This window comes from Eleutherodactylus coqui, chromosome 11, assembly GCF_035609145.1.
Source record: "Eleutherodactylus coqui strain aEleCoq1 chromosome 11, aEleCoq1.hap1, whole genome shotgun sequence".
In the NCBI taxonomy this organism is placed as follows: domain Eukaryota; kingdom Metazoa; phylum Chordata; class Amphibia; order Anura; family Eleutherodactylidae; genus Eleutherodactylus; species Eleutherodactylus coqui.
In genome coordinates this window covers 115,600,097-115,617,576 of record NC_089847.1, presented here as the reverse complement: position 1 = coordinate 115,617,576, position 17,480 = coordinate 115,600,097, and the positions used below count along the sequence as shown (strand labels likewise).

The following is a 17,480-nucleotide window of genomic DNA, read 5'->3' as shown; positions in this document are numbered from 1 at the left end:
ATAAGTGTGTACAAGATTGACTAGGCATTAGCCTTAGCACTTCAGGACAGGCTGCTAACTTTTATAGGAGCGGGCTATACGGAAAAAAAATAGAAATGGGTATTTATTAATATATGAATGTACTGCTTTTATCTCAGAGTTACCTAGTTTTTTCAGTACTCATGCCAAACTCTTCTGTTCATAGAGAGAGCAGTCACTGTGCCATGGTAGACTGGTAGACTCCATCTCCGAGACACAATGACCTGGCTCCAGTCCCTGAGCTTCATGGCTCTTTTGTGCTATTTATTCCCATTCCAATGAGTTCAAAGAATAACTTCTGTTTGGAGTTACAGTTAAATTAATCCAGAATCATATAAATCATATAATCCACTAATAGATCTAAAAATCTTGCACTTTTTTCCAACACTGAACTACAAAATAATCTGAAGGCCAATGTCATGCACCCTAGTCATAGCTAAGCTTTCCTTCCCTAGGTTGAAGGTATAGTTTCCTGCCCTATACTGCATCTAAATACCCTGTTGAAGGTAAAGTGGCATCTTTAGAGTCACCCAGAAGCCATTGCACATGCTTTGCCAATCTCTCTAGCTGTGACCATGTATAGACTACAGTCATCAAACTATATCCTTGGAAACCGAGGTAGATCCCATATTTGTATAGATCTAAAAAGAACTTAGCATTCCTAACTCCAGGATAAGAAGGAATTTTCTCTTGTGTCTCAGTCCAAGAAGAGGTGAGACTATACAAGTAAACTACTGTAAATAAGACTTACACTCTTGGATGGAAACCAGGGAAGAGTCTAAAATGGGGCCTAAGGTTCCAGTTCAGGATGTGCATGACTATCCCTGGAAGGTGGGCCTACCTGATGTTCTGTCAGGAAGCCTGGTGGTGCATCTAGAAACCATCCACGACCCCGGCCTCTCCGGGGCTTGCAGTATACCATGGGCTCTGGCTAAAAATTGGCCAGACGGAGAAAGAAGACCAGGCAAGTGCATGGTTGCTTGTGAACTTTATTTTTATTAGTGTTGCTCGTCTTGATTGACTGAGTGATAAAATCTCCTCAATTTTACAAAATCAAATAGGGTAAGTCCAAACCGTTTTGGCAAAAATCAGGAGAAAATCGAATTTCACATAATGCCTGCTGCAGTGGTCAGCATGCAGCCAATCAGCAGCCAGGGCACCTTGCTGATGTCGACAAATGTGCCTTCTATCTTGCATATGCGCAGCAGTTTCTTTGGATGCCTGCATTCCATGACCTAACCATATATAACATAGGTACAGTAAAACCAGTAGCCATTTTACAGTTGAGCACAGGACAGACAAGCTGCATCAGGTTTATGTAACATATGGTATGTTGTTAGGGAGAGATATTTTACAGAGGATATTTTGCTGCAGGGTGTGAAAGCTTGTATACTAACAGAGAGGAGGGAGCACAGAAAGAAACGTTTATATATGCCTATTGGAAATGTGGTCTGTACATTAGGAGAGAGTATATTTCTGCTGCTGTCAACAAATATAGAAGCAAAGCAGACCAACAAACTTCACTTTGGCGTTCGCAATATTGCAGTTCTGTTGGGGGCCTCAGACTTCATTCAAAGTCTCCAGTCTGGCCATTATAAATTATTTGCAGGACTTACGCAGCTAGCAGTGATTTTCTGCAAACTACAAGTTAGCTGATAAGTTGCATAAATCTACACTAAAAAGTAATAAAAAAACCTAAATAAAATTAAAAAAAGAAACATGAAGAAAGCAAGGGGTAGGGGACATATCGGTGGTGGTGGAGGATAAGCCAAGTTGGAACTTTGAAGTCTCTCCCACTGAAGCAACAGCTCCACCTTCTGCAGGAGGCAAGGTGGGTCTCCTGACATTCCTTAGAAGTAGTTCTGCCCATGCGTTACATCCGCAACACACAGAACAGGTCGTAGAATGGATGACACAGCATGCCTCAAGTACCACTAACTCCTCTTCCTCCCAGTCGCAGGCACAAAGCAGTCAGTCTGCACTAGTTGGCCATGAGCATCCTCCCTCTACTTCACCCTGTGCCAAATCCATCTCCACATCAGTCCACATGGATCAGTCTGACTAGCTGTTTTAACCTTCCGGTTGACATCCGAGGCACTGCATGATCAAACAACCAGAGGGAGAGAAGACCAAGACATTGAATACACTCAAACCCAACCATTTTTTTCCTCCTTCAAAGAAGATGAGGGTGGGTCAGTGCACGGTCAGCCCTCCACAGGCAATGTATACTCAGGGTGATGTGGAAACAGATATGCCAGCTACTGATTCTCACTGTGACATAGAGTCTACTCAGGAGCAGGAGGACGATAAAGAGGAGGTGGAAGATGATGAGGTGCTTGACCCAACATGGAGAAACAGGGAGAGTCATGATAACAGCTCGAAGGAGGAAAGAAAGAGACGGACATTGCAGGGCAGACAGGGGGTAGGTTGTTGCAAACAAATATAAAAGCTGTACCTTCACGATCAAGCTGCAGGCTTCAGCTATTTTGTCTGCAGTAGGTCTCGGCCTAAATTCGAATTGGAATCACATTACGTATATGTTGCGTCCTGACGTCAGCACGCCAGCAGCGTCATTTGACATGTTGTTGTCAGGTGGCGCATGCGCACTCAAGTAATCATAGTTGGCATATGCTACGCCCATACGTTATGCGTCTTTGATGTGATGACATCACGTGTCCTCACGCAGCGCATGAGCCCTGGCAAATGATGGGGAATACCTACAACATTGCGCTATTTAGTGGTGATTACACACAGATGCTGAAAGTGGGTTTCCCCAACGGGACGTCCCACAATTATGACACTGACAAACTAACACTATTTAGGTGTGGATCTGTGGTCAGGCTGGGCATCTGGAGCTTGGAGCTAGTGCTCTGTTTCAACAGATAGCTGTATGTGCTGTACTTTCCCTTATGGGATTGATTTTTAATTAAGTGTTATGTGTTATTTGTATATCTATTTTGTGTATGCTGTCTGATATTGTCTTTAGGCTTGAGAAAGACCTGAAATGGTCGAAACGTTGCCTGTATATCTATCTATGGAACAATAAAAGCTCTTTTTTTAGGAAGCCGTCTGCACCATTTATGCTGCCATATTTCATACTTTACATTTGAGTGATCCTTAGGGGTTGACAGTTCACAACCCCATTGTTGGCTATTCATTGATTTGTGTTTTGGAGATCCCCTCCCCACAGTGTGTGTTGGGATAGAGTGAGTGCTGCTGGATACTCTATATTCTTTGTACATACGAACTGGCATCACAAACTTGACAGCCTTACCATCTTACCCTACCTGACCCAACGGGTAGCACCCAAACGCCAAAGGAGACACACGATTCACACTGTGGAGTTTTCTATTTTTGTCCGTTTTTTGTTTTCTCCGCTGTGCGGTATGTAAGAGGAGGAATAGCGGAGCCACTGCCGCTGCTCTTTTTCTGCCACCCGAACCCCTCTGCGTTACTGCTGGCTTTGTGGGCCGCCACAAACCCTACTGCTTTTCCTTGAAGGAGAATGAGGCCCATGTTGAGTGTTGAGTTCACCTGGTAGAATTTCTCCTTAAAAAGTTAAAAACTTTGTTTTTAAAACTAGCTGCAGACCTGTTGTCGTCTTTGGTGCAATTTTTGATCTAGGAGCCCCGATGTGGACCTTCTTTTGTTTTCAGTGACACTTCTGTGCTATGAGTGACCCCCTACACCACTGTACACTATTTTGACCAATTTTTGGGGGAAGCCAAATTAATGAACCCAATTTTCACTCCCATTACCTTTAATGGTAGTCTAAATTGACCGCCCCGATTTACAATGATTTTTGTGAAATCGGCCCGATACCAACACAGACTGATTATTTCAGTCACCTGGTCTTGACGGGCCACCCGTTAGGAACAATCTATCCTGTAAGTTGCTCTTTGATATTCTGCTCGTCACAAGATGGCGTGGCTTCTTCTTCCACGTCCAAGGAGAGCACCCCTTACAAGTCTATGTATACCTGTATACAGTATTGGTGACCAACAGGTGTCATAATGCTGATTAGTATAACAATCATTGATACTTTCTGTTCCCAGTTACAATAGTAAGATCAGCTCTGGGGCACAAACGTCTGCTATAATAAGTCAATAACTAATCAGATCAAGAGAACCTATGTATTATCATTTATATGAAGGTGTCTGTAATAACAGAGGTCCATGTATTGTAGACACAGTCTGGAGCACCACTAGTACGTCAGTCTGATGCGGGGAGCTACTTTGTATATGGCATTGTGAGCCGGGGTGTTGGATGCAATGTAAACTCAAAACCTGGAGTGTACAGCAATGTTCTCGCGTTTATTCAATGGATAAAGGAAACGATGAACTCAGGTAAGTGCAGAATTAGTTGTCAGTAAGTACCTAGTCGTTGTCCTGGGGTCTCGCTCATCTAGCATTTCAGGCCAGTAAGAGGCTCTGTAATAATATCAATGCTGCTACATAAGCGCAGTTAAAGTCACCCCTGCCATAAGGCAACCCGAGCCTGCCACCTCAGGCGGCAGCCTGCAGGACCTCAAAGGGGCAGAGCTAGGGCTGCCACCCGCACAGCAGCAACCCTACAAGCATTGCACTCACTCTGGTTGGGCGGCCGCCGCGCTGTAATCGGTCTGTTACCCCTGACCTCTCTTCCCTGTATCTGCATTCCTGTACACAGCATATACGCCATATTGAGAGGTCAGGGGTCACAGACTGATAGCAGCAGCTCGACCAGAGCTGTGGGAAGAATGAGTGCAATGCTTGTTGGGATGTTGCCCGGCTGAAGGTCTACTGTGGGAGCCACTATCAGAAAATGACCTACTGTTCAAGTTACGTTTTTATGCTAAAACCAATTTTTTATATTTTTTGGTGATTTTTTTTTTTACATTTTTCAACATCATCATGCTTATTTAAAAACATAGCCTAATAATAATCTGGCATTTCCTGTTCTGTGGAGATCACTGCTCAGCACTCATCTCATTATCATCACAGGAAGTATTACAATGAAAGGTAACCGTTATTAATAGACAGGATCCACTGTTCACAATAGGTGATGATCACAGCTCACCTCCTCCCCCTCTCTGCAGAGCATGCCAACAACATTCTCCCATAGAAGTCAACGAGTCATCTCCAGACTGCAGGTTCCAATGGGCCATGTGGCTGCTGTAAAGCCAATCTCTGAATGCAAAATGGACGCCCTCATAGTTATGTACAAAAAAAGAGGTTAAAAAGATAATAATCAGAAAATAAAATCAGATTAGAAAAATGGAAAATGTTTCACTGTCTGGCTTAAATTGGTAAAAAAATATAGGTGATACAGTCACTTTAAGCCTTTCCAATCCACTGTCTGACGCCTGAAGACATTCTGATTAAACCCTGTACAGCTCCGATGTCGGAAGACATCCGGCAGGGTATTCTTACTGTATATTACTGGATACTCTATGGTCGGGGGCCTCTCCGGCATGTCACATACTGCAGTACTGGCTCTAGCCAGCAGATGGCAACATTGTAAAATGGCAGAAAGAAAAAAAGCCCCCTAGGAAACCCTGAATCCAAAATTGGATTGCAAAGGGTTAAAGAGGCCTAATTGTTATGTTTTCTATGGGAGCCTCTATCCTCTGTGAAAGCTATTGAAGATAGTAATTGCCTCTTAGTCCTGTAACGTCTTAAAGGGGTTTTCAAAGACATTTTAAGACCTGACAGGGAACTGATAAGGGTATAATATAAGGAAAAAATCATATTCACATGATAAATGTTCCGTCAGGCCGGTACTGCTGATCCGGTTCTAGAAGTGCGTGAAGGTGAGTTTTTTGTTTTTTTGTTTGTCATACCTTTATTAGCCCCATGTCAGATTTTAAAATGTCTAAGAAAACCCCTTTAAGATGTGACAGAACTGAGGAACAATTACTTTACTCAGTAGCAGTATGTGTTTTTCATTTACTTTATACGCTACTAAAATGTCATGAAAAACCCCTTTAACCCAGGGGACTGAGCTGGCTCCCTACAGAGAGGGTGTCGGCTGTCTTTGACACTACCTTCAACAGTCATGATAGAAGGTAATTCTGATTGCAGCTGTTAACCACTTAAATGCTGCTATCAATTCGGAAAGCAGCATTTAAATATCCAAATCAAGATTGGGGTGTCCCAAATGGACCCCCACATGCCATCCAGGTGTCATGGCAGCCTGCGGCTTTGTGAAGGCCCCCAAGACTGCCAAGAAACTTTGCCTACTAAGATGTTCTTTTGGCATGTCTTAGTAGAATGCCTGTTAGAATACAGTATAATGCAATAGTATAGTATTGCATTATACTGTATAAGCAATCAAACACTCGTAGGTAGAAAGTAGAAATAAAATAAAGAATTTTTAACCCTTTGCAATCCAATTTTGGATTCAGGGTTTCCTAGGGGGGCTTTCTATTTCTGCCATTATACAATGGCGCCATCTGCTGGCTAGAGCCAGTACTGCAGTGTGGGACATGCTGGAGAGGCCCCCGACAACAGAGCGGCCAGTAATAAACAGTAAGAATACCCTGCCGGACGTCTTCCAACATTGGAGCTATACAGCCTTTAATCAGAATGTCTTTAGATGTCAGACAGTGGATTGGAAAGGGTTAATTATTGCAATAGTAAAAATATAAAAGTTTTTAAAGAAACCTCTTTTCCTAATCTCATCAAAAAATGCTAAAAATTTCAGACTGCAAACCATTCAATGCACAGGATGAAAATCGCTTTCATTCACTTACTTATAAACTATACAAGTCTCTATTTACAGACAATCGGTCATCCAATGCTTCCAGCTCTTCACACAACATGTATGTGCCTTGTGAAGGCGTCATGCCGCTACAATCACCGGGAGACCTTAGATTGGTCGTCAGCGGTAAGGACAGACCTGAAGGACTCAGGTGAGACTAGAGAAATCAAAGATAAATCACTGGGTTTACTATAAGGCCTCTGCACAAGGCGGAAATTCCGCGGTGGGATTTCCCGCAGAATTTCCGCCTGTGTGCGCTGCCATAGGATTGCATGCATGAACGCAATCCTATACACACAGCCGTGATTTGTCCGTGTGAAAACACACACGGAAAACAAATCACGGCATGTTCTATTTCTGTGCGGGTCTCACAGAGGACCGCACAGAAATGTCAGTAGAGATCCGCCCGCTCCGCTCTGCGTATGCGCCGGCTGTGTGGCAACTGGCACATCACAGAGAAGACGAGTCGCCAGGAGCGGGTGAGCCGCAGGTCTCTGCAGGGGCACGTGTCCGCATCCCGCTGCGAGAATTCTCGCAGCGGGATCCGACCCCGGCCGTCTGCAGGCGGCCATAATGAGATGATAAATACCTTCCATTGCTTCAATTAATCCATTAATCTTTATACAGTATATGAAATTCACTTTTGATTGTCCCCATCTTCATGTTATCAGGCCTTGGTCTTTGGTTCCAGTATAAGGTGCTTTAAAATGTAAATATACAACAATGGCTGACCTTGGCTACATGCAACCCAGGCAGTTCCACAGGGTGCCAGCCACCAGCTTGCAGGGTGAGGGGGAAACCAGGTGGCTGTAGGCTGTGTTCTGCAATTTACCCGTGTGTGTGTTTGGACTTTATTTCTCCCATTTGGATTTCACAGCGGAGTAAGGAATGGTGGCGTCACCCGTGACAACCCCATATACAGGTAAATTGCACCACCAGCGTTTGCCTGAAGAATCCTGTCAGGGCCTTGGCAAAGGGTCACACGCGTCCCTCAGGGGAGGAGTTGGTAGAGCTACCGTGACATCCATGACAACCACCCCCACCATCTTTCAGTGGTGTGCCCTGCGCTTCGGTCACTACACTACCAAAGTGGCCTCGCATGCTAACCTTAACCATTTTTATAGCCTATTCCTCCAGCAATGCCCCCTTTACAGTAAACAACTGAATAAAATTTAATGTGACAGTAACCTATTGGTAATACCTTTCTACATCCCTCCCTTCTTTAAGGGTTGCAGATTCTGCAACCAACAATAGATCAAACAATAAAACAACTGTAGTAGCGGTGACATCCTTTTAATTTGTTACTTATCACATTTGAATATTTCTTCTTATGACAACAAAGGGGTTAATTTGTAGAGACACCTTGTAGTAGGGGTCAGTGGCCTCTCCAGCCTTCCATGTTTGCCTCCCTGGTCCCCTGAATTGAGTCCAAGAGACCTAACACAGCCAGGTGACCCAGAGCTTGACCTCTCTTGGCCACCCCTAGGATCACGGAACTGTTCCCAGTCAAGTATAAGTTAAATTCCCAGCTGTACTGGGTCATGGTGGGCTCTTCTCTCTGTCCTTACCTTCTACCAAGGGGTATTTCCACCTGTTTTATCATACTGGTATATTGCTGTGGCCCAGTAGCTTCGTAGGCTCCACATTTAGCTGTAGCACACCACCCCACTCTCAGCCAGATCATGGTTCTTGAAAGTTAAGTCCTCCAGCATGACTGATAAGGATTTCTTTCAGTTGCGCACTTCTGGTCTTTCCCACTGAGTACACTGTCCTTTAGCACCTGCCACTGCAACTCAACCTTGGACATGAGCCTATACATGGTGCTGGCAACCCTAGGCCTCAGCTCATTTTTTGCCACTCACTGGTGAAGGTCATTCTTGACCATGGCACTATCTCCTGTAGTCTTGCTGGAGGGTCTCTCGTAAGCCTCAGGACTCGTAGTTCAGCTTACTGCAGGTTCAGTCAGTTGAGAAGTTCATCACTTGGAAAGTGTTCAGATGTTCTTGGGTCGGTATTTTGGCTGGTCAGTTCATACTGTTCTGGTATAATGGGTTGGTTTATCCTGCCAACTATACCATGTAACACTTGTGGAAGCCTGGCAGAGCCAAACGCCAGGGCAGGATCTTTCAATAAACTGGATGGCACTTTGGCTATCAGAAACCACTTGTTGGTATCTGGATGGATGCTCGAGGTAGACACACTGGAGACAAATGCCCTCTGATCACAACTACTAAGACACAGGATTCCACTTTGTCTTCCTGAAGAACTTACAACTTTTAATATCAGTAATATACCAATACAGCAGGCGGTGATATCACCAGGGTAAGCGGGGTCCTGCTGGGTAACAGTCTCTGTTAAAGAAGCAGAATGGACTTCACTATTCAGAAAGTGGTCTTTAATCACTTTTGCCTAGACTTGGTGGTGCTCTGAGCCGTTGCGTAGCTCCTTTTTGGAGGGGTCTACTTATCTTCCCCTCACTTGTCAGCATCACTGCACGACCACACACTGCCGCCGCCAAAGAGGCAGCGCATGAATACCTTAATCTTTTTTTAGCCTGTTCCTCTTGCAAGACCGCCAACCAGCATTTCTCCCTTTTCAATAAACACCTGAATAAAATTTTAAGCAACAGTAACACATCATGTGATTGTTCTCAGTAAGAGAAACCAAGTAATCTTGTAGATATGATACCTTTTAATGGCTCACAAAAATACATGATGATATAGCAAGCTTTTGAACCTACTCAGGGTTCTTCCTCAGGCTTATGTCTCTACTGGCTAACATGGTACCAATTTTTTTTTTCATAGTAACACATCAGTAACACCTTTCTACATCCTAACAGGTCAACTATGTGACTCCCCTGCATGAGTTTTACTGTATTCTATATGGTGGTCGGTCCTCATGGTTCTTACATGTATTTTCAAGCTGTTTAACCGGTACCAACCATGCATTGAGCACATGTGGTTTTGAGTGCAGCCCAGTAGCGTAGTATAAGGACAGCAGGTGGCAGAAACCAAAAATGGCAACAGCACGCAAAATAAATTTACTATCAGAGGGGTACATACCTATAATCAATACTCTAACCACATTAAATAATGCAAGGTTCTTGGTATACAATTTGATCAAATTACATTGACCCATCTACCAACGTCCAGGTGACCAAGCTCAGATGGGTCCTAACATTAATACCAGGTGGTAAATCTCAACCTGGGAATGTTGGGTTCCCACCTCTCAGAATGTTCCTCTCTTGGGACTAAGCGTACAAATAAAACCAGGGAAGGTAGGATACCATTCGTATGCTCCAGTAGGAGGGACAGAAGGTAAATGGGCAGCAGGTGGGCACGACCAGGTGGGGGCAGCCAGAACTTTACAAATATTTGTTCAAGAAAGGTAAAATAGGTCAGCACTACCCAATGGAAATATATCTCAGTGGAAATATATAGGTGCACGTTAAGCCATGGCTGCAACATACAGTAGAAGCAGAAACCAAAAATGGCAATAGCACGCAGTAAATTTATGGCAATGTTTTCCTTGCTGCATACAAAGCAGTTGCCCATGCAGACATGTATGTATAGATGCGCACACATGTGTACAAGAAGAGTGCTAATGCAGTGTCTAAGGAGTAGGCCGTCAGCCGAGGAGACAGCGGGGCAAATGAAGTAGCAACCTTGTCACGGGGCTCTACTGTCTCCTCTAAATGGCTGGCGTAACACCCGACCTCGTTACCAACTGGGGGAGATCACGTTTAGTTACCTGGGTTACCTTAAGTCCCTGTTTTGTCACTGTGACGCCAACGTTCCTTGATCAGTGGTGGATTACCCAACTTGAATAAAGAGTAGTCCACACACATGGTATTTTTCCAACAAGAACTGGGAACGTTCGGTCTTCTTTTTCTTCAACGTCTTTTTCAATCAACGGAAGAATAACTTGTACGGAGCCACTTGGGCAGTACGAGAGTTGTATTAGTAGTAGGGTTAAATTCCTCGCCTGTTTTCCTTTCACTTGTGCAGTTCGGGTTTTCCAAGGTATATACATCCACAGTCTCGGTTATCTGTTGGATCTCTCTTTCTTGGACAAAACTCTTTCAACTGGATGGAGTCTAGACCTCTTTCACACTTGTGGTTACATCAGGCGGTCACTCACTGTTCTTGCATGACTTGCGGTTTCTGAATAGGAACAGTACTCAGCATGTCCTGGGTTCCAAAACTTCTTTAAGGAGAGACTCCAGCATGGCTGAGCTTCTGCCGGAGTTGCAACCCATCTCTCCTCCATCTCCATTGGTCGACTACCAACTACTCACTCAACACAACCTTCTTCTTTGACACCTCTCTCCACTATTATCACGTGCATACCAACCAATACATGCCTAAAAAAATTGATACATTTTCCAGACATTCCCAGACATTCACAGACGTTAACTCTTTCATGCCTGGAAATACTAATACACATATTTCGACTCATAAAACCTACATAGAACATGCATTCTACAGTGCTGGAGGGGCCCCAAACTCTGGGCCACTACACTAACAGCCCAGTGTAAGTGTTGTGGTTGCACTGTTAAGGAGGGCTTGTGGTTGGCACTTTTCAATAGCTGGCATTGTGGCTGGAGACGTAGGCAACATTGTTGAGGGGGAATGTGGGCGACATTGTTGTGGGGATATGTGACCCACATTGTTCTGGGGGCACGTGTAACATTGCTAACTGGCATGTGGGCAACATTGTTCTGGGGATATTGTTGAGGGGCATTTCGGCAACATGGCTCAGTAATATTGTTGAGGGGCATGTGAACGACGTTGTTCTGGGGCACTGTAGGGCGACATTGTTGTGGGGGTATGTCTGCAACTTTGTGGGGGTATGTGAGCGGCATATGTCACCAGTATGGGGCCCGTGTAGATGATCAGATGTTCTATAGGTTCTGCTCTAAGAGCTGTACACAGTCCTTCCTCACAGGACTGGATGCTAGAAGTGCTTTATGACTGTCGGTTATTTCAGATGCCGGCTGATATTCCAGGCTCCAATGGACCATTTTATTTTGCTCCATGTTAACCAGCTGAGTCTGTCCGGCCGGCACTTCTCCCTGCTTATCTATGAAGGGGGAGCCAGCAACAAAACTTTTAAAGGTAAGAGCAATTCACAAAGCTTGAAAAATACTCTCACAACGATGTAGCACAGCAATAAAAAGTGATCAATTTCGGTTTCTCTCCTTCAAAAACAGAGCAGAGATGGAAACCCTGAACTAACCCTAGAGCCTGGTTTAGACACCGATTATTGCCCAAAAAAACTTTTGAGCGATTTATCAACGATAATCGTTGTGTGCTTTACAGCGCAAGATGATCGCTCAAACGTTGAGCGATCGCCTTGCCCTCCGAGAGGAGGATGCAGAAGACAGGCGGAGCCGCTTGCCTTCCGCATCCAGCTGTTCCCCGCCCGGGGCACCTGGCTGTTATATGGTCGAGCTCTCCGAGCAGAGGATGCAGACGACAAGCAAGGCCACTTGCCTTGTGCATCCAGCTGTTCCCCGCTCGGAGCGCCCGGCTGTTACACAGGCGAGCGCACTGAGTGAAGGATGCAGAAGACAAGCAAGGTGGCCCCGCTTGTCTTCTGCATCCAGCTGTTTCCTGCTTGGAGCACCCGGGTGTTATACAGCTGAGCGCTCCGAGCATGGGTATGGAGAACACAGCTGGAAGGCTCTGTTCTTCATACCTTACCTGTCATCAGGGAGCGAGATACAGCTGAAACAATAGTATCAGCTGTATCCCGCTGTGAATTCCTGATAACTGATCACTGATCTTTCAGCACGCTGAAAGATCAGCGATCAGCGTCGGCTTAACGAAAACTGCAGGATGTCATTGCAGTTAGACACAACGATTATCGCTCAAAAGATGGCGTTGAGCAATTTTTGAATGAAAATCATTGTCTAAATCAGCCTTAACGCCGGTGTGACAGCAGCCTTACGGCGTTATCTGAACATAGAACATTGTCAAGGGGAACAAACTATTTAATTTAGCAACTGGACCGGCTGCCCTCCGACTGTTATATGGAGGAAGCAGATGACAATGCCCTTAATGAATCTCAGTGCTGCTGTTGCTTGTCTGCCTTGACCTTGGCTAGACACACTCTGCAGTTAGGAACCGATGAGGCTTGAAAGGGCTTAAAGTTTCAGGGCGACGAGCTCCAACACACAGCGGACAGAGCGAAGGGAGGAGAATACTGCGCCGCATGGATTCACCAATGCTACATGTTATAATCCCAGATCTGCAGGCCAGCCATTACTTTTGTCTTATGCTGGACCTGCACTGGGGGCTGCATGCTTAGGCACTGAATAAAATTGGGACTCATTCACATCAGCGTTTCTCTTTTTGTTTTTACTGGATCTGTTTTTTTAATTTTTGTTTTATGAAACAGCAGAATATAGTTAAAACAGAACTAAAAAGAAACTGTGTTTTTAATGAATCCAGCATACAGAATAGTGGCCCCCAGTAGTAATAGTGACCCCCCGTAGATATATATTTATATTTATTTTTTATAATAACAGTATTAATATTGAAACCAGCGTGGGCTACTATTACTACTGGGAGACAATAAAATGGTGGCTCAGCGGATAGCCCCAGGAGCAATCACATTATTAGAACAATTGGCTTCAAATTCTCCTTTATTTGGTAATCTAAACCATCAGCCTTGGAAAACGCATTTCTGGGCGAAACCCCTTCATCACTTCAGCTGGATTACACACAGTCGGGAATTTTATGAACATGAGGTCCTAACTGCTGGGGAAATAATAATAGTGGCCCCCAGTATTAATCCCTTGAGTGGCACGCCCGGAAATCTTTCAGGATGAGCTCCACTGCCCATAGTGATATAGCCTGGAAGATGTCCGGGCTATGTTTCACTATGGGACCTGCAGAGCACAATGCCACAAGCTGTGGCAGTGTGCTCTGCCTGCACAGTCCCACACAGAACAGTGCAGGACTTTAAACAAAGAAGCAGAAAGATAGAACTAATCTGCCGGCAACTTTCCGCTTCTTTTTTTAAAACTCCTGCACTGCTTTGTTTACAGGTTGCCATGGAGACCATCGGCTTGTCAGAATCCAGCCAATGGTCTCTGTGGCAGGGTAAGGGCTGGTGCTTGGCTGTCAGAGGATAGCCGGGCACCAGCTCTTACACAGCGGAGAAGGGAGAAAACCTCTGATCTCTGCTGTGTTAACCCTTTACATGCCGCGGTCTATACAACCACAGCATGTAAAGAGCTGACAGTGGGAGGGGGCTCCCTCTGTCAGAGGATAGCTGTGCACCAGCTGTTACACAGCAGAAAATGGAGAAAACCTCCGATCTCTGCAGTGTTAATCCTTTACATGCCACAGTCTATGCGAATGCAGTATGTAAAGGCTGTCACTATCGGACCCCCGAAATGTGATCAGGGTGTCCTGATGGGTCTCTGTGGAGGTCCCTTAAAGGGACAAAAAGTTAAAAAAAATGTTTTTGTTTTTAAAAGTAAAAAAATTAAAAAGATAAAAATAAAAACACTTTTCTCCCTTTACTATGTAAAAAAATTACACATATGGGAACCCTGCATCGTAATGACCAAAAGAAGGAAGTTAGTTACATTATTTAACCCCCCATTTAATCATGCGGGCCCCCCCCCCTTTTTTTTCCTCCTTTTCTTTTTTTCCTCCCCCTGCTTAAAAAAACATAACTTCTTTTTTTATCCATCAACGTCTCCGTATGAGGGCTTGTTTTTTGCGGGATGAGTTGTATTTTTCAATGGTGCTATAAAAAGTACCATATAATGTACTGAAAAGCTTTTACAAAATTCTAAGTGGAGTAAAATTTAAAAAAATGACATTCTGCCATCTTTCAGTGCGTTTTGTTTCTACGGCACAAATTGCAACAAAAATGACCTCATAACTTTATTTTATGGGTCGGTACAATTACCACGATACCAAACGTATATAGTTTTTTTTGCTGCAGTACTTGTATTTTTTTTCCAAAGACATTTAATTTAAAAAAAAATTATTTTCTGCTGCATCTTCTGCGCGCAATAACTTTTTTATTCTTCTAACAACATAGTTGATCAAGGGCTCATTTTTTGCGGAATGTTCTGTAGTTTACGTTAGTGCTAATTTGTAAAACATACGACTTTTGATCACTTTTTATTGCATTTTTTCTGGGAGACAGGGTAACTGAAAAAATACATTTGTGGCGTTCTTTATTTTTTTTCGGACTACGTTCACCGTGCGTGGTAAATAATATGCTACTTTGATGAATCGGACATTTACGGATGTGGTGATACCAAATATGTATTTTTCTTTTATGACTTACATTTTTTTCTCATAGATATGGCAAAAAGTGGGGGATTTAAACTTTTATTACTTTTTTTTTAAAACTGTGAAAAAGTCGCGAAAAAGAAAATTGTACTGGCCTGTAGAATTACTTTAATACATTATTTATACTGCTCAGAGAATGCAGGGAAAAATAAAAATAAAAAACATGCCAGAATTACAGATTTTGTTAAGCTTGCCACTAGAAAAAATAGAATAAAAAGCGATCAACATTTTACATGTTGCTAAAATTAGATAAATGAAGACTAGAGTTCATCCCGCAAAAAACACGGCCTTCTAGGGCTCTGGCAATGGAAAAAAAAATTAACACGGCTCTTGGAATGTGGCGACACAAAAGCAAACCTTTAAGAAAAAAAAATGTTTTAAATGTACAAAAATAGGAAAACATTAAAAAACTGTAAAAACTTGGTATCGCCGGAATCGTGTGACTCAGAGAACAATGTTATCACACTATTTATTCTGCACGCTGAATGCTGTAAACATGAAATCCAAAAAACAAATGAAAGAATTTCCTTTTTTTCCCCAATCTCCCTACAAATTTTTTTTACAAAAGTTATGCAATACATTATATATACCCAAAAATGATTCCATCAAAAAATACAACTTTTCCTGCAAAAAACAAGCCCTCATATGGCCGTGTCAATGGAAAAATAAAAATGCTATGGCTATTGGAGCGCGACTGGAAAACTAGTTGCAATTAAATGATTGGCCCTTTTAAAAAAACCTGCCCTGGTGGGTCTGACAGGGTGGTAAGAAACCCGCCACTCAAGGGGTAAATAGTGCCTTATTATTAATAGGGAAGACTACCGGGATATGTCCGTAGAGGATGCAGGGGTTATGTAATCCAGCTGAACAGATTAAGGGGTTTCGCCCTGAAATGTATTTTCCAATGCTGATTGTTTAGATTACCAAATAAAGGAGAATTTGAACCCAATCGTCCATAATAATGCGATTGCTCCTGGAGCGCTGCACCAAGCCACCAGTTTTTTTGTATCTCCAGTAGTAATAGTGGCCCCCAGTGGCCTCAGTATTAATAGTGCCCCCAGTAGTTAACTGGTCCTCATGGTAATAGTGCCCCCAATACCTCTGCTGGGGTAGCAACCCAAGCAGGAACTACTTTACCTCCTTCCGTAGCTCCGGTCCAACTTCCACTGATTATCACAGGTTGTGACTTCTGATACTTCCCCCAATGTCTGCATTATTGCATGCCATGTACATGCAACGCAGACCCCTGGGTGGGAAGTGTCAGATGTCAGATCCTGTGATAATCAACATTGGTCAGACTAAAGCTATAGAGGGAGGTAAAGTATTTCCTGGTGGTTCTAATGATCAGTTACAGCGCTTTTGCTTTGATCATATGGAAGCAGTCAGAGGGGTCTGGCACTGCCAGACCAACCTGACCTCAGACCAAAAGACACAGATTATTTTGCAAGATTTTTCCTTGCTAAAAAATGCATCTTTTGGTCTGAAACTACGTTAGTTGAAGGTTCCTGCTTATGACATATACAGTATTCAGTTGAAGGTTGCAGTAGACACAAAACTCGTAACACTGGGTGCATAGATGTGTGTACTGCAGTTGGTAAAGTCATTGCCCCTGGTCTCTGCCCTGTAGATTAGTGCTCACCTTTGTTCTACTCTACACTGCTCACATGTCAGAATGTTTCTTTACAGCTCGACTGACGGAGGAAAAGATCCCGCTGATCATGAAGTCTACAGGTTCATCTGTCACCATAGAAGTTACCAGCACGGCCCGGGCTACTGAGATGCATCTGTCCTTATCTTATATGTTCCAAAGTCAAAATTAATGCCAGAGTGGAAATGTGCACCTAAAATAGCATTAAAAATATATAAATATAAGGTTTTTTTAAAAAAAATGTTAAGATTACAGTGAATATCTTTTTGTCCGACTTCCAGTTATCCAGAAAGGCTGATAAAGTTCAGATGTCCAACTAAAAGTACTTTTACTGTCTTCTCCGTTTGACTCCAGTTCTGGGAAGCGGTGTGTAAATTCAGTGGCATAATCCTGCCTAGATGGCTGGTCATCAGCACACAACAAACCTAATACTAAACAGACTGGTAGGGGTGAAGGTGCCAACGTCTTACCTGCTGTTTATGGAGCCTGAAAGATAAACGGCAATGGAAAAGTTAGTTTTCTTACAGCAGTCTGTCCAGGAGGTGTCATCCCGCTATCCCAGATGCCTGAACCCCCGATTCACCTATGTATAGTACAGGTGGGGGTGCATCATCAATCCCTCCCCTTGGCTCTTGATTGACAGCTCAGTTATATTGCTAGCAGCCAATCAAGACCAATGAGAAAGGGTTCATGATCGCGTAAAATCCAGAACCACTATGTAGCAATAGATGCACAAGAAAATGGAGCAGGTC

The 17,480-nt window shown here is 43.7% G+C and overlaps 1 protein-coding gene across 1 annotated transcript in view; it reads left to right on the top strand.

Annotated features, from left to right (window-relative positions):
* LOC136581652 (ovochymase-2-like) overlaps positions 1–16,976 on the top strand; it is a 51,115-nt gene extending 34,139 nt beyond the window's left edge. The window contains exons 20-23 of the mRNA XM_066582275.1: positions 4,205–4,364; positions 6,781–6,910; positions 11,749–11,876; positions 16,767–16,976. Of these exons, the coding sequence (XP_066438372.1) occupies positions 4,205–4,364; positions 6,781–6,910; positions 11,749–11,876; positions 16,767–16,900 (552 nt within the window). The 3' untranslated portion in view covers positions 16,901–16,976. The remainder of the gene's footprint in view (positions 1–4,204; positions 4,365–6,780; positions 6,911–11,748; positions 11,877–16,766) is intronic.
* The last annotated feature ends 504 nt before the right edge of the window (positions 16,977–17,480 follow it).